The sequence below is a fragment of the Eubalaena glacialis genome, chromosome Y (assembly GCF_028564815.1).
Source record: "Eubalaena glacialis isolate mEubGla1 chromosome Y, mEubGla1.1.hap2.+ XY, whole genome shotgun sequence".
Lineage (NCBI taxonomy): Eukaryota > Metazoa > Chordata > Mammalia > Artiodactyla > Balaenidae > Eubalaena > Eubalaena glacialis.
The window spans coordinates 2,071,541-2,089,397 of NC_083737.1; the positions used below are offsets into that span (position 1 = coordinate 2,071,541).

General features: G+C 50.8%; 1 protein-coding gene across 2 annotated transcripts in view; it reads left to right on the plus strand.

Annotated features, from left to right (window-relative positions):
* The first annotated feature begins 788 nt into the window (after positions 1–788).
* Positions 789–17,857, plus strand: part of LOC133082905 (pseudouridine-5'-phosphatase-like) — a 136,135-nt gene continuing 119,066 nt past the window's right edge. The window contains exon 1 of one of the 2 annotated variants that reach the window (XM_061179579.1): positions 789–911. In XM_061179579.1, coding sequence (XP_061035562.1) covers positions 842–911 — 70 coding nt within the window. In that variant the 5' untranslated portion in view covers positions 789–841. The remainder of the gene's footprint in view (positions 912–17,857) is intronic. The other variant, XM_061179578.1, reaches the window with a different exon arrangement.

Consider the following 17,857-nt stretch of genomic DNA (forward strand, 5'->3'; position numbering starts at 1 on the left):
GCTCTGGGGATACAGGGGCAAAGGATGCGGACCCACGCGCCACTGCGTATGCGCCCTACGAGGCACGCAGGGAGCCGGGCGGGCAAAACTGAAACGGAAACCTGCCAGGCGTCTAGGGACGGGCGCTCCGGGCCGGGACGAAGCCACCGGGGAACCCCGTAACTAAGGCCACCTGGCTACTCATTTACTTGGTGGCTCTCAAGGATGCCAACCTGAGCATCTATGCACTCCTTCCATCAACCCCGTGCGCCGTCATCCCTCCACGCCCTCCCTCCTTCCTCATGCCCTTTCCAAATTCGAGCCAGGCATTGGCACCCAGATTAGGAACTCGGCTCTGCTCGGCCCCTTGACTCAGCATCCCAGCCCGTTTACGGGTGTGAAGTGAGCGGGGGCGGGGGGGACGGAGGGGGGGATGCCGGCAATCTTGTCGCGCCCGCGCGTGCCACTACTTAGCCCCGCGGCGACAGCAGGGGTGACCGTCCTCGGCGCGCGTGCGCAGGACATGCCGGCGAGGCCCAGAGCACGCGTGCGCGCGAGCGGCTTCGGGCGCGCATTCCAGAAGTCTCGCAATGAGGCCAGACGAAGACGAGCGCCGGGCGGCGGAAGCTCAGGGCGCGCGATTTTTGAGGGGCCGCGCGAGGACGCTTGAGGCGCGCGTGCGCAAAGCGGCTCGGGGCGCACAGGGCTTCCCGGAGCGCGCGGGCGCGAGAGCGTCCCGGGGCGCGGGCGCGAGGAGGTCCGGGGCGGCGCGTGCGCAGCACGGCTCGGGGCGCGCGGGGAGGCCCGGAGCGCGCGTGCGCGCGCCTGTTCCCCGCCCCCACTCGGCCGAGACGGCGGCACAATGGCGGCGCCCTTGCCCCCGCTGCGTCCCGTCACCCACCTGCTTTTTGACCTGGACGGCCTCCTTCTGGGTGGGTAGCCTGCGGCCGCCTCCCGCGAGGGCTGTCCGGGGAGGGCGCGGGCGGAGGGCACAGGCTCTCAGGGGCGGGGGCCCCCGAGCTGGCGGGCGGCGGGGGTGTAGGGCCCACGTCAGGCCGGCCGCGCTCGTGGCTGAGGCGTCGACGGCGCCCGTGGCACTTACTTCCGGCGGCCGCGCCGCGCGTGGGGACGGAGTGCGTGGGGGGCGGTGCGTGAGGGCGCGGTGCTCGGGGACCACCGCGCGGGCGGGAGGTTGGCGTCGGGCCTCGGGGGCCGCGGGCGCTGCGCGCGCAGCCGGGCTTCCATTTCCCCGTTTGCACCCCGGCCTCCAGGATCCCTGCCGGCCTGCCCCGAGGTGCACGCACCTTGCTCGTAGCATCCTACAGGGCAGGGTCCTCCACCCGCCGATTTGGGGGCCTCTGCCGACGTCTGGAGGCGTTTGGGGCGGCCTAGGTGGAGGGTGGGGGTTTACTGGCGTGCAGAGGGCAGCGGCCGGGATGCCGCGGAACCTCTCGCAGTGCACAGGACCGCTCCACGCCACCGCGACTGCTCCAGACCCAAGTACCTGTAGCGCGGAGGCGGCGGAGGAGCCCTGTTCAGCGGTCTGGCTGGTCCGAGTGACTCCCAGCAGGGACATCACCGGGGAGCAGCAGTTTTGCAGTGCAGAGCCCGGGTCCCCACCCCACAGCTGCCCAATCAGAATCTGCATTTTCACCCAAGTGCCGGAGAGTTTGAGGTGCACACCCGTGCTGTGGCTTTGAGCGGTTAACAATCCTGTGTGCGCCGAACAGCCCCGTAGTCGATGGTGGTAGGCATGAACTTCACCCACCGAGGCGAATTCAAGTAGAATTCGTAGAAAACGCTGCACTTATAACTCAAGAGAGAACTGCTCTGAGCTCTACCCTACAGCCTGGGCGTATGTTTCATGACACTACGGGGTGCTACAGGGTTAGGAAACGCGTTCTGACCTCATTGTCTCCGGAGGGCTTCATAGGACTTTAAAAATGTCTGCATGCTTTACGTAGGCTACTAACCTGGTGGAGGTGTGCATACATCAGTGCTGCGTCTCATAAAATCCTGCAAGGTGAGAGGAGATGTTTGCACTGACTAATTAAAAACAAAATCGGCACCACTCAGAGAGGTAAAGTTACTTGCCCAAGGTCACACAGCTAATAAGGAACAGAGCTGAGATATGATTCCAGATCGATCTGATTCTAAATATAAGCGATGTTGTGCTCATTTTACAGGGGGAGTGTGGCCTTGCCCCCGTGATCATTTGGCTCACTGGTTCAGTAGTAATGGCACTGATTTTTTTTTTTTTTTAAAGGTACACAAAAAGCAGTCTCTTATTTTTATGGACCCAGAGATGTAAACGAATGAATTCCTAACGGGGAAAATAAATTCCCATAGAGGTAACTAATTGGATAGAACAGTGTATGCAGCTACTAAATCTGAAATGACTCAATCTCAAAAAGCTGGGATTCCTAAGTAGAGTTTGTAGACGTGAGTTTTCCTGCTCAGGTGGTCAAATTAAATTGTCAAATAAATTCCTTATTCTCTAATGAAAAGTCCAGAGAACATGTTTTGCGAGTCTTATGAATTTTAATACAAACTGAGGTGTCCCATTAAAATTAAATTTATTAGACTTCTAAATGAGCTTGATGCTTGATGCTTCATCCCCACTCAAGATACACATATACCTGTTCCCCGGAGCCATGAATGTGACTTATGTGGTGGTGCCTGCAGGGGTAGTTATCAACCAGGGTCTCCTCTTTGCTAGTTAAGGCAAGTTTAAAGTTTATCAAGCATTGGTCTGGCACTGTTACCCAATCCTCTGAACTGGTCAGAGAAACAAGAATTAGTGGCCTTTGCGAAGATAAGACCTAGCTCTTCTTTCCCCCTTCGTTTTCTGCCCTTTACCTCATTCTGCCCTGACTCTTTGAGGTGGTAAGGGCTTGCAGAACTTTATCAGAAATGCACCTTTGCTTATTCTTTTTTTTTTTTTTTTTTTTTTTTTACAAAATGTCTGGTATAAAACACTTTCCAGAATGTGCTGCTTTACCTCATTTAATCTACTTGACTATACCTGTTCTAATTCTTAAGCGCCTGTTGTTTGCATAACAATGTATCATCAGTTTATAATGAGGTGTCTCTCCGTGGGCCTGCTTTTCAGAATTGTGAATCCATTTCCCCCGGAAGTTCTGTTTGTTAATGTAGCCCCAATCCTTGTATTCTCAGGGAAGTGAAACTGGAAACAAAGAGTTGCATGGGGAAGCTTGTTTTACCAGAGGAGAATGAGGAAGTCAGTGGAGATATTTGTAGAAATGTTGACCAGAAACCCAGGGTTACTTTCTGGTGCTTTTGTAATGTTTGATGCTGTTTTCCTTTCAATCTTTGGAATCTGTTTTTGTTGACAGAGGTAACAATTAGCTGTGAGCTAGGTAGTAATTTTGGCCCTCAAATGCCATTTAGAGACAGATACCAAGGGGACTGAAATTATTTATGAACAAGGATAAGATTTTGAAGGAAGAAGATACAAGTTTGAAATACTATGTCAGCTCCTGAATAGGGAAGATTATCTAGTTCATTAAATAGCTGAAGTTAGGAGCACAAGAGGTAGGACCATTCTCTTTAAGAGACAAGAAAAGTTGGTGGTCCAGAGTGCTGCTATCTGATAGGAGTAGCACCATGTAAGATTTTGTTATAGCAACATTAAAGAAGCAAAAAGACACAGAGGAAATGAACTTGAATGGTACTTTTTTCCTATCCTGACGCATCCAAATATTGTTACTCAACACATGATCAATAAAAAAAACAGTTGAGACAGTTTACGTTCCTTTTTGTTACCTAGCCTCTGAAATTTGTGTGTATCTTACACTCACAGGGCATCTCAGCTCAAACTAGCCAGGTTTCGTGGGTTCACTTGCCACGCTTGGCCAGTGCCTACCGTATGGGACAACCCAGGTACAGAGCCTTAGGAAGCAACTCACTGATGTCTGCTGTTGGTAACAGGGCCAGATGGAGGGTGGATGTTAAGAATATTCAGAATTAGGAATGCTGATATATGTAAAATGTGGTATACATAAAATATGCTTTTTAAGAGTCTGTTACCAGTAATTAAATCCTTAAAGAATCAGCCAGGAAAAATAAAAAGCTTATTTTCAAATGTTTAAAAAATGAGTAGAAAAATAATACGATAGATCTGTGAGGGGAAATACGACTCTTTGCAGTGTCGATTATAATTGATCACGTCTCCATAAACACACAGAGATGGCAGGATTTTAATGGGTGACACCTGGCTTCTACTTCACCTTCGCGTAGAGGAATAGATCCCCTGTCCTGTACCTGTTTGTACTCCTACAGCTTCCTGCTTGCCAAATATTAATCATAGCACTTGAGACCGTGTGGAAGTGCCCGTTTCTCCGTCCGGGGCCCAGGGTATAGCACGAGCTCTGGGTGGAGGCGGGACCTTTGTGGTGCTCCTGGGGCTCAGGGATCCATTGTTGACCGAAGCAGCTCGCAGCCCTGCCCAGTCTGCTCGGAATCCGCTGTCACCCGTCGTCCTCTGGCTCACCTCACCTACACTGGTTTCTGTAGACGCTGGGACCTCCACAAAGCTGATGACAAACACAGGATCTCCCTGTACAGCTGTAGCACATGCCCTAGATGAATTTTCGGAAGAGCTTTCGTACATTGTATTTGACCCTGTGTAACGCATACGAGGTTTAAAAGTGGAGATGATGAGCTTTTCGGCGTCCATTGGTTCCTATCCTGTAATGTTGACTCAGTCCAGACATTCCCAGAGAGTCTCAGGAAGCTAGAGCAGAATAAACGCTCGTTCGGGATGGCCGGTGTGAGGTTACTGTCTGCCCTTGGGGCTCCCAGAGACACCCTCACCCCGTCCCTGGCTTGTTGTGTGCCTTGGGGTCTCGTCACGGATGTCAGGGCACCTGTGCTACGGCACGTTCCCCTTCTCTCTGCCCTGCCCCCAACCCCCGGAACTAACGGCACACGCTCGCGTTTGATGTCCCCTTACCAGGCGACATTTAGGTCCCTTCTACATTTGCACAGGAGGTGGCGGAAATTCGGAGTCCAGTCGGAGGCCTTGCGGCCGAGCAGAGCCCACGCAGAAGGGGGCCCTGACTTGTACTTTCTCAGTTTGGAGTAAGACGCTGGTAGGAGCAGGCGAAGGTACCATGGACTATGTTGAATGTCAGGAAATGCATCAGGAATAAGAAAGCACTCGAGGGGGGACCGAGGTGGGTAAACTCAGGTCCCGCTGGCTGTGCTTCCTAATAGACCTGAGCCACGTCAGCCTTTCCCGTGTTCCTGCGGTTAGCGGTTCTTATCACCACAGCTGCTCCCGTTTCTAGATTAACAGGAAGGTGAGATCAAAATTGCAGAATTCTGCAGATCAACGGGAGTTTGGTCCAGCTGGTAACACGACTGAAATATTCAGCAGGTTTCTATCAGTGCAGGTGTAAAGTGCCCGTTCCTTGCTTCCTCCTAGCTTCCTTGTCCTCCTCATCGTGTGCTTTTATTTAGAATCTTAGCTGTGCAAACTTTTTTTTTTTCCCTCTCTCGAACCTATTTTTCCTTTCTTCTCCTTGGAAAGCTGTGTGGGGGGGATTCTTTGGTCACTTTTGTCTTTCTTATTATTCTCTGCTTTCTGTGATTCTGTTCCTTTATTTTTTTTTTCATTTTTTAAGTTACTATAATTTATCCATTACACTGTGTCATTCTTCAGGGGTAGACGGAGATTTAATGCAATGTAAAAGAGCAAGGGAGATGATGCCCCCAAGAAATGTCCACCAAAAGCACTCATTACACAGGTGCCCAGGTGACTTTTCACAGCTTTGTTTGAGATGTTTGAAAAGTGACGGATACATAGCCTGTAGGTGGAAGGTGCAGTAGTGTTATAGCAGAATGGCTTACATTAGAAGATAAAGCTCTCACTGTCAGGTATATGTGAATACCGGTGACTCATAATTCAGGCATTTCATATATTAAAAGCTTCATTTGATTGTGTTAAAATGGGGGGGGCATTGCTGGTCTGTGGTTTAAAATTGCCTTTGGGGTGTCTAAGGAGAATTTTCTTGAAAACGTAATAATTGTGACACACATGCATTTCTGCTCAAGGAATGTCTTCCCCCTTTGGCTTTGCCGAGGTGGACTGCCATCCTGACACCTCTCAACGTACGTTTTGAGTGTTTGGCAGGTACATGCCCACCTTCCTTCAAGGTGCGGCTCCCACACATCCTTCACTCTCATGCCTGCGGTCAGTAGCTTAGTGTCTGTGCGGAGAGGGGCGCACACCTGGGGTGAGGATGGTCTGCTCCACGCCCTTGCCTGGAGGGCAGTTCCATCGGCATTACTCCTGGCGCTGGGCTAGCCAGCTGATGTCCCTTGCCTCGCCTCTCTAGGCCTAGAGACCAGGAACGGATCCAGAGGCAAACCGCAGTCTGCTCGACTCCCAGTCTGTACGCGAAGTGAGAGCAGATGGTCATAGTTTGCACACCTGAGCTTACTTGGGGCCTTGGAGGCACATTCCAAAGTAAGCAGCAGGCTTCCGTCTCTCCGCTGCCATCATCGTGTCCTTGACGAGAACTGGGCACCGATGTGCTCTCTGGACCAGCACGTCCGCCTGGCAGAACTGCCTGCCGTGGAGGGAATGTTCTGTATCTGAGCCGCCCTGGACGGGAGCCACAGGGGGCACCCAGGCACATGAAATGCTGCCAGCGCAGTGGACGAATTGAACTCTTCATTTTTTAGTTTTACTTAATTGAAGTAGCCACTTGTGGGTACTGTGGTGGACGACGCAGCTCTAGAGGGGTGAGTTCACTCATTCCTTACCTGTTGGGAATATACTATGCCGGGTGCTGCAGGGGATTCACAGCAAGTCTCTTCTTTGTAGTGGTCTTGGAGTCCAGTTGGGACACAGAACACATGTGAATCTCTGAGTAACTGCTGGCGGTCAACATGGCAAGGACAGGAGAAGGGGCAGGGCAATCATTTGCACTGAAATCACCGGGAGGATGTGCTCTCAAGGGCAGCTAGAAGGACAGTGGATATTGCAGACCAGGAGAACAGATGGCTGAGCGGTGAACACGTTTTCTGAAGCAGGGAAGAGCTAGTTTTTATCAAGCAGAGAGTAGTATTTTAAAAAAAAGGGAAAGACTTATTAACGATGGTGTTGAAATGTGGATGGAGGTGAGGATGATCTCTGCCTGGCAGATATTTCTCTGGTGTTTTCCACACTGGGGTCCAGAGGGTAGTTGTGGCCCTTTAGCCTACTTTGGACTAGAAAACCTCGCCCCATCCCCTAGCCGCGTGGCCTGTGCTTTCACCGTGAGAGGGACTCTTGGCAGAGCGCAGGCTGGTTCTCTCCGAGGTTGCTCTGCCTTCCGGATTGGCCTGCTTCTTCCCTCCTGCTGCCACCTCACTTGTCCTCCGTCCCTCGCGTTCCCTCTGATCCAGACATCATGCCCGTGCCTCACTTGGACTCCCTCAGCCGTTTCTGCCAAGAACATACTGCACCAACTCACGGCCTTTTCGGGTAGATGTTCCATGCGGTCAGTGCCCTCCTTCTGGTAAAGTCTTGTCGTATCAAGACAGCTCTTGTCTTCCGTGGTAGTGCATGGGGTGTTTCAGTGAGAAGTCGGGAGCCTGAGGGACCCGGTATCGGCCGTGACCATAATGCCTGTGTGTCCCGAAGGCCTGAACCATGAGGCAGAAAGACGGGCAGGGGTGCTTGCGGGGAAGCAGAGGGATGCCTGTCTGCTGTTCACCCTCAGGAAGCCAGGGTGGGTCTGTGAGATGGGCCCCCTTGCATCCCTGCAGCTCTGCCTGGCTTGGACCACGTGCCCTGATCTCTCCCAGCGGTGTCAGGGGATGGGGTCTAAGGGCATCCCCACCTTTGCCGTCAGACTCGTGAGAAAGCATACATTCATCAAAGCAAATACGGTTGCCTGCACTGCGTCCACTTTTGCCACGTAAACCTTTCCAACAGAGCCGTATATTTGTCAGTGTGGTTCTGTGTTCCCCGCCATTTATATATTTTCCCCACGCCACCGGAGCAGCATTCATGGCTGCTTAAAAGCGCTTAAATTCTGGATTTCTAAATATCACACCCAAGGAAAGGAACCAAGGCTCTGGGGAGAAGAGGCCAGTTCCAGACTGGGGCCTGTGAAACCCAGGATGAGCGTGAGCACCCTTCCAGAGCCAGGGCAGGCGGTCCCACGGGCGAAAGGCAGGGGGAGTGGAAGTCGGAGGAAGGATGACTGTGGTGGATCTTAAGACTCTGAGTTTTTAAAAAAGAAATCTGTGAGTCGTGATCCTTAAGAGAAAAGAGAGGGGAGGCATGGGGAGCAGGAGAATGCCAGTTAATAAATGTGGAAAGAATGGTAGAATTCGTCAGGTCACCATCTTGCAGTCCTCACTGTAAATGCTTCAGACAAGCGGCACCGGTGGAAACCAAGACCATTGGGTTCATTGGGGGCGAGGGTGTTCAGACAGTGCCAGAGTGCCGCCCCGACAGGGTACCGACACACAGCACAGGCGGACACGCACCTTCGTGATGGACAGTTCTGGGGGCCACCGCGTAAACGACGCACCCCACTCAGCTGTGTCAGCAGGGGAGCCGCTGGCTGCCATGTGCTGCCACAGCAGTTTACCTGAGTCCAGTCGAACTTCTGGGTGTCCTTTCTAGTTTGGAGGGACGGAGGAACAAGCAAGGTGACACCATGTGGAAACGACCGGACAGATCCAGAATGCAGGGCATTCTGCAAGGTCGCTGGGTGGACTGTTGAAAATGTCAAATGTCACGGGAAATGACTGGGGTGGGCTGCTCTAGTTTACAGGAGGCTAAAGGGACCTAAGTACCAAGTGCAGCGGATCTTAGATGGGGGGGGGGGATCTTATAAAAGACATTTTTGGGGCAGTTGGAGAATGCGGTGTGCAGTGGTTAATTAGATGATGTCATTCATTCGTTGCTGATTGGCCGGTTGTGGTGCTAGTCATGGCTGTGTAGAAGAGTGTCTTTTTTTGATGAAACATGCAGAGGTATAAAGGAATAAATGGCAGACTATCTGCAAATTTTAAGGTTTATTGCTTACAGATGTAGGTTATATGGGTCTTTTCTGTGCTTCTTTTGACTTTTCTATATATTTGAAAAAAGAAAAAAAAAAAAAGGAATGGGAGGATTAAGTCTGAAGCATGAACCACTGAAAAACAAAACCAAACTATTAAGTAGTCATCAGTCGATTCTATTTAAAGAGACAAGAATATAAAACATACATCTTTACAAGGTTCGCGTGAACAGTGTAAAATAAACAGTTCCAGAGCCTTCGGGTCCCCGGAGAATTTAGGTGGCAGTGCATTCCCTGGTGTCGTGTGACAGCAGAAAACACTTGGAAAAGAAGAGGCCCCTTCACTGTTCTCATCCTCTCTATTCGCTCCCTTGTCTTTTTCTCACAGTGCGCTTGGACCTGGGCCCCAGGATTTGTAAAGACATTCGTGTACCAAATTTTCTTTTGGTGGAATCTTAAAATGGCAGCTGATATTTAGTCAGGAGATCACACTCAAAAAAAAAAAAAAAAAGAAAGGCTTCCTAAATGACTTACCAAAGTAGCCACCCGCACCAATCCCTGCATCTCACGCGGTGTGCTGATTAGACCTGGTGACAGCCACGTCCCTCTGGAGCCTGTCAGCTGAGCCCCGGGCCCCAGTGACTGATTCTCCTGCAGCTCTCAGCAGATGTCTGCAGCTGCGGGCCTGGGCTGCTCTCATCCCTTACTCCTCGTCAGCTGCCAAGGTCCAGGGAAACCTGAGGTTGGAGCTTGAGCTGGAGTGAAGTAACGAGACGGTTGTTACAGGGATGCCCGCATGTTGTCCACGTTCCCTGGGCTGGTGCAGTCCCTGGCGTGAGGGCCCTGGGAGCTACCTGTTCGTACCTGGACGGGGTTCTCTTTCCCTTGTTCATCTCAATTTCAGTGGCTTGGAAACCTTTCTGCTCTTGCTTTAAAAAAAGGAAAGTCACTTGGTTACTGAAGAAATGTTTTGTGCCAGCAAGGTGTTATTCGTATTTCTGTTCTGGCCACAAACAGTCATCAATTTCAGTCGGTCCCCTAGTACGTTCCTGTTTTCTCTCTGCATCTCTTATTTCCCTTATTTATCTTACCACAAAGCATTTCCTTTGGGTTGCATTGACAACGTTTATTTTTTTTGCATGATGACTATATATAATCAAGGCAAACTTCAAGTCTAGCTGAGTTACTGCCTTGTGCCACTGTATATTTTGACCTTGGTACCGACATCTTGATGACCACACATCAGCTTTTAAAGTGGTAGGTTCAAGCGACTAGCTTCGCAGAGTGGAATTCTAGTCGAATTTGAGATGTGTTTCGACAACCCGGTGAGCTGGCTGGAGAGCCCAGTGAAAATCGGGCCTGGTCCCTCCTACTTGGTCGTTTCATTGTGTATCTCTGTGGGCAGCACTGATGTCGTGTCAGAACTCCTGGACGCCTCTATTGCCGGGCAGCCCTCACTGGTACAGGTGCCAGTGGGAGTCTTTCCTTAAAGGCCGGGTAGCTGATGCCTAGTGCTTTAGTTTTATCTCAGACGGGCGATGAGGAGACTGCTCACAACCCCCTTGGCTGACTGAAAACGTTAGGTGCTGCTTGGATGAAGCCTGGTTCACCTCGCCCCGGGGTACTTGCTCTACCTGCTGACTTGGTGAAATTCCCCATCCCCCGGTGTTCTCCCCAGGGTCCTGCCCGCTCCCACCTTCAGTACATCACAGATGGTGCGGGACATCTTCTGGGACTTCAGCGTCTTATTAAGATATAAAAACAATCAGATCCAAGATCACATGCTAGCTGACCCAAGGCCCTTACCGCACTGTTTAACGTGACTTTGCAAAAGAGATTTAATCATCCAGAATATGATGCAGCCCTTCTTAATACCATTAGTATTTATTATTAGATCAAGTAAAGGAACATCCTCACTTAGTGAACAGATGGCCCTTCTGTGAACTTAGTATCTTTATGTAATCGTACCTGTAATACTGAATAATACGTGCAGTGTATATGTCTTGACATTTACAATATTATTTCTACTCGTTGGGCTGGGAGTAGAGTCAGGGTCCTGAATTTGAGGGTGTGCTGTAACACTGGCCTGTTCATCGGTGCCCTAGTTTGGGGTGAGTTTGCAGGACTCTGCGGGAATCCTTTTGTCCTTCCCATCGCTGGTGCCTCCACCCGGGCTCGGCCCTGGCCCTTCCTTCCTCCAGGGAGGAGAGGCTTTGCCTTTTCTTCTGGATGTAAGCAGCTCCTCCTTCTCCTTCCTCTTCTTCTTCTTCTAATGCTTCTGCACCTCAGCATAAAGTGTGCTGCTAGATCTGTCATTTAAACAAAACCTCTCGGACTTCCCCCGTGGCGCAGTGGTGGAGAGTCTGCCTGCCAGTGCAGGGGACGTGGGTTCGAGCCCTGGTCCGGCAGGATCCCACATGCCACGGAGCAGCTGGGCCCGTGCGCCACAACTACTGAGGCTGTGCTCTAGAGCCCGCGAGCCACAACTACTGAGCCCATGCGCCACAACTACTGAGCCTGTGCTCTAGAGCCTGCGCGCCACAACTACTGAAACCCGCGTGCTTAGAACCTGTGCTCCGCAACGAGAGAAGCCACCGCAATGAGAAGCCCACGCACCGCAGCGAAGAGTAGCCCCCGCTCACCGCAACTAGAGAAAGCCCGCGCGCAGCAACGAAGACGCAACGCAGCCGTAAATTTAAAAAAAATAAACAAAACTTCTGCTCCCTCATTGCCGCGTCCTGCGCACAAACTGCCTTCCGCCTGCAGCCCATGGATGTCATTTGCACGAAGGGAGCGGTGACTTCTGTGTTGCCAGACCACTTGGCATCTTTTCTTATGTTTCCAGAACTTTCTGCTTCATGGGCCACTGCCCCACTCCGTCCTGGGGGATCTGTCTCCATGGCTTCACTTCTCCTCGTCTGTCTGTCCTCCTCTCCACCTCTGTGCGGGGCCCTGGACTGGGCTGTGGACCCCGTCTCTCGGAGATCTCTTGTGGACGCACGGCCTCAGTGACCGCTCTTGCTCTCGGGCCTCCGTCCACACTTCCCAATGACCGCGGGCTATTCCACCCAGAGGTCGCTCCCAAGCCCCGGGTTTCAAGCTGAGCCCAGAGCTCTCCGCCACGTCTGCCGTCTTGCGCGCCCCGTGAGCGGCCTGCATTAGAGACTGGCAGTGACCTTCCCGTCTTCCGGTCCTCCCCCCGCTCCCCTAACATGCCAGTACTGATTCCTAAATATTCAGAGCCGCGTTTGTGTCCTTCAGCTGCCGCCGCCTTTCTTCAGGCCCTCCGTCTCCATCCTCTGTGGTAACGGTGAATATTTACCACGAGCCTTCACCGCGTGCCCCGCGCTGCTGTGCGCACCTTGCCCGCCTCGCCTGTTTCCCTGGCAGCAGGCCGACGGCACCCCGCTCTGGCCGTCTCGGCTTTGCCCATTTTGCAGGTAGGGAACCGAGGCTTCCTGAGGTCAAGCGACTTAACCTCAGAGGCAGTGCCTGACAGGTGTTGCCCCCCGCCTCCTCTCGCAGCTCGAGAAAAAGAGGCAGTGATTCACCAGACTCAGGCGTGCTCACGGGCAGTTCTGTCACTTCCAGAAACATCAGTGGCGGTGGTTGAGTTTTGGTGCTCATGTTGGCGAGGTGGCAAGCAGTGTTCCATGCCCATTGTATGTGTGTGAAAAAGGCTTTACCGAGAGGATACAGCTCACCACGAGTTTATCCCCAGAATGGTTCTACGTCCCCTTGTTAGAGGAATCTGGGTGTAAGCTGGTCCCTAAATACTTTCCAAGAGAAAAGGCATTCGTGCCCATAAACATAACCCTTGACTCTACCTGTCGCACATCTGACGCCCTGTCCCGTGTGCTGAGTTATGTGTGTGTGTGCGCGCTCGTCTGTGTGGTCATATCACAAACAATGTAAATCATCTCTGTCTGCCAGGTGCAGCCCGACCAACACGTTCCTTTCTGGAAGTTCGAGCCATATCTCGGCACTCATCTTGTTCAACCAGTCTGAGAGCAGCCTCATAAAAGCGTTTCGAGTTGGCTCCTGGGTGATTTGGGCCAGCCACCCAAGGAGTTGATGTGGCTTAACGCTGCCAGCCTGTAGCCAGGTCCGTCCACCTGGCTGTTGAGTGTTTATCTGGGGATAGAGCTTTACGTTCAAAGGGGATTTCAGAAAAGTGTTACAGGACGGGTCCACCGGGCTGTCAAGGAGAGAGAGGTATTCAGGGCCCTGCTTCACTTCCTGAGTCCCACAGGCTTTCGTAGCAGGCCCACTGACGCCGGGTACCGAGACCGGTGCACGGCAAGGATACAAGGCCACGCAGGGGTGCTGTGGAGGCGGGCTGCAGGGGGCAGGTGTTTTCTGTCCTGCTGCCTCGTCACGGATCTGCTGAGCTGACACAGTTCCCTGGGAGCCGGGCAGAGGAAGCGGGCTGAGGTCCAGGGTGCCTCCCGGGAGACTGGGTCCATCCCCAGCCTCGGGGCAGGGCTGTAGGAGTCGGCTGGGTGGGGCAGCAGGAAGGGCTGAGAGGATCCCAGACCAGCAGGGCACTGTGTGTAAGTCTGAGAGAGCAGGGGCTGGAGAAGAGGCTCCTTACCCACTGAAAGGTGGGAGCAGAGGCCTCAGGAAGGGGACGGGGCGTGGTGAGCCTTGTGCCAGACGCAGGAACGTAGGCCTTATCTCCCAGCCGTTGCACAGCCTCGCAGGCAGGGGATGCCGTACAAACGCACTGTGGATGGCGTGGATGGCTGCAGCTTACAGGCTGGGAGCTGGCTAGCGGGCTGTGGCAGTTGTCCCGGAAAATGATCCGACACGTACATACTCTTGCTACTCCGGCAGTGATCGCCGTGGGCCCTGCTCTTTCACCTGACGGCTGCCTGAACTTTGTCCACGTCATTATTGATTGGCACGGACACTAGCGTGTAAAAGAAGGGCCTAAAATAATGTAGGCGTCCGGTGCTCGGATAATCAGAACGTGTTTCCCCAGATACGGATCTCACAGGTGGAAGCTAGATACCCAGACCCACGTTCAGAAAAGCCATCCCGCACCTATAGAGGTGTCTTATTTCCCAGCGCGCCCACCCACCTCCTCCTGATGATGGGAATCTCCATTCTGGGAGCTCCAGGAGCATCATGCTGCCCCGGGCCCCGCCTCTCTGCCTGCGGTGCCCTGGGATTCCAGCCCTTTCTCATCCTCCGCTCTTCTCACGTCACCGACACACACACGGGGGCCGCGTATCACGGGGGCTTAATACTACTGATGCGGCTGCTTGTGTGCGGAGTTGGCTCCTGTACACTGGGTTTTTAAAAAAGCCTACCTGTCCCTTAAACACTTAATTTCTGCTTATTCTGTTGACACATCTGGTAGACGTTAATCATCACTGTGAAGAGGCCATGACAGCGTTTTACTCTGTTAACACATTTTTTAATCAACTGAAACAGCTTTGTGCTTGTTAAGCTCCATTTATAAAGCTAGTATGTTTTATTTCCTTGTTCCATACGTCCCTCTTCTGAATTAACACGCAGAACCTTTCTGAATAGCCAGAGATCATTTTAAGCCTAGTAAATGAAGTTTATGATGAACGTAAAGTTCACTTGACTGTTCCAAGGGAGTTGCAATAATGTAGTCTTAAATTGTTAGTGAAAATTAGTAATTCCAGTGTGTATTTCAAAGTTTATTTACAGCATTGTTGCCCCAGTAGGCCAAATTCCATTAAAGGGTACAAGTAATAAAGTAATAGATAACACACAAACACTGATTCAGTACCTTGCCTTCCCTTAAACATCTCTGTGAAAGTTTTGGGGGTCAAGAGGTGCCTGTCCATTAGAGAAGGCCTTTTCCCACCCAGCTGATTAGATTTTGCATTTCTTGGCATATGTAAATGTCTTTCCACCTAAATCCAATAATCTTTGAACCTGACAAGAATTTTTCATTCTTTCAGTATACTTCCCAGGTCCATGCAAGTCCCAGAGAGGGCCATGAAAATAATACGTGATTGCCTGATGGATTTCTTTGGTGTACTTTGTCTGACTTGGAGTAACACCGTGTAAGGCCATATACCCATGCGAGTCAGGAAATGAATAGGAGCCAGCCTTAATTTTGTGTCCAAGGAGCCTCTGCCTGTTCCCAGAGAGGCAGCCTCTCTCACCTGCTGTTACTTCCCAGGTCCTCGGAGCTCTGGACTAAAAGCCAGTTCTGTTTGAGAACAGGATGGGCGCTGTCACTGCTCAGCTCTCAGAGCTCCTGCAGTTGGAAGGCTTGGTCAGTTGAGCTCTACCTGTGGTGACCAAGCTCTGCCTCCTTTGCTCAAGAAAGCTCCCATGTCACCAAAGGTACACTCTGCATGGGAGGGGGAAGCACGCCTTACTGCTTTTTCATCTTTGCAGAAATCCTGGGTAGCGTTAAATGACATCTGAGCTATGTGAACCAATTTATACTATGTAAACAGATGTTGTTTAAAAGAAATTTTGACCCTTATTTCTGGGTTACGTTCTTAGTAACCTAGAAAAAACAAGACATAGAAGGGTACTTTTAATTGGTTGCCCTTGCCTTTGATAGAAAGACACGCTAAGTAGATGAAGATCTATAACTCAGTGTTGTGGGCTAAATTGCGTCCCACCAAAACACATATTTTGAAGCCCTGAACCCCAGGACCTCAGAATGGGGCTGCATTTGGGGTCAAGGTCTTTAAAGAGGTAATTAGGTAAAATAAGGTCATTAGGGTGGGTCCTAATCCAGTATGGGTGGTGTCCTTACAAGAAGAGGAGATTAGGGGACACACACACACACACACTCAGAGGGACGACCACATGAGGACACAGGGGGGAGACAGCCATCTGCCCAGGAGAGAGGCCTCGGGAGGAACCAGCCCTGCTGACACCTGGATCTCAGACTTCCAGCCTCCAGGACAGTGAGAAAGTAAATTTCTGTTGTTTAAGCCCCCCACTGTGTGGTGCTGTGTTTTTGCAGCCAGAGCAAACTAATCCACCCAGAAATGTAGGATTTTTGATACTGTGAAGAGATCAAGCGATGGGGACCAACATTTTACAGATTTCACAGGCAAACTGGCCAGGGAGGTAGAGCGTGGATGCCCAGGGCTGTACCAGCAGGATTATAGCGTAAGTTTCTCCAGTCTTAACTCCTGTCATCTCTTTACAGTTGAGTTGTCTGACATTCCTCCACCCCACCCACACCAAAAAATAAGTGAATGGAAACACACATAACAGCTAAAGAATTATGCTGGTGACACAATGGCTTGTGTGTCTTTGAAGGAGGAGGGCTGTGTGCTGCTTTATCTCTTCTCATTTCAGTGCATTTCCTAGATTCCTTAATGATTTGCACTGTGCTAAATGAAAACTGTTTTTGGCACTGCCTTCGTACTAATGCACGCACCACTGGTGATACATTCAGTATTGGATTCCATCGTACCCACAGGAAGGGTAGAAATACAGGAGTAGCGGGAGCAGCCACTGAAGGAAGGTCTTGGAAAAAGGAATGGAAGCTGTTGCTTTGCGTGGGGAAGGAAATCTTTAAAACTGCACGTCTCTGGGTTTAAGGTGAAGTGTTAGAAGTGATGCCTGCACTAGCAGGGGTTTGATGGATATACTCACTCGACACATGGGATTCTGAGGCGACACCTGAAAGATCTCATGTCCACTGTCAGTCTTTCCTGCATTTTTCCTTTTCCACATCCACTTTCGTGGCAACCTCCATGTTCTTTCTCACCAATCTTAGATCTCTAGGATGAAGTCAGATGGAAACTTTTTCTGCATTCTTGGAGGACACGTTCTGGTTTGCACTTATTCAAAAGACATGAGAACGTAGGGATTTAGCATTAATCCATAAAGCCTGAGGCATGGGGAAACTAACTCTCAAGAGGGTTTAGCTCTCTAGAAGATGGGAAAGGCACATCCATCTAGAACCCTATGATTGTATGTTTGTTTATCTTTTAAAATTTGAAAAGAATTTAAGTTATTCACTAAGTGGAAGTCATCATATGTCAGTACGACATGGATTAAAAAAGCCCAGTGGTTAATAAGATTTATACGTGTGTGATGATGATGTAGCAGTCACAAAGGCTGAGGCCATGGTGTTCTCACTAACTGGTGGGTGACCTCCACACACAGTGGAAGCTGTCACACACAGTAGTTCTACAAACTCTCTGCAGCTGTCCTCGACCTTCCGTGGTTAAGGCACCTGTGAATGAAACGTTAAGAAAGGTCTGTGCTTGTGCTTGGTCTGTTTGAGAGTCATTGTACACAAACCCAATGAGAAAAAAAGAAAAATAGATGGCGGGGAAAGTTTCTTATTGTGTTAGTTTTCTATTGCTGCCTTACGTTACCACAAACCGAGTGGCTTAAGACCACACAAATGTATTATGAGGTCAGAAACCCCACCTCAGTCTCAGGAGCTAATCACATCAAGAACTGGTTCCTTCAGGAGGCTTCAGGGGAGAATCTGTTACTTTGCCTTTTCCAGCTGCTAGAGGCGGCCTGCATTCCTTGGCTCATGGTCCACTTCCTCGTGTTCAGACCCACCAATGCTTCACCTCTCTGACCGTTCGCTTTTAACACAGGCATTTACAGCCATCAGCTTCCCTCCAAGCACTGCTTTTGTTGTATCCCATACAGTTTGGTGTGTTGTGTTTGCATTTTCCTTCATCTCAATCTATCTCATAATTCCCTTGTAATTTTTCCTTTTCGCCACTGACTATTTAGGTGTGTGTGGTTTAACTTCCACATATTTGGGAATTCCCCAAATTTCCTTCTGTTACTGATTTCTCATTTCGCTCCATCAGTGATCAGGGGAATACTTGGTATGATTGTGATCCTTTGTTAATTTACTGAGACTTGTT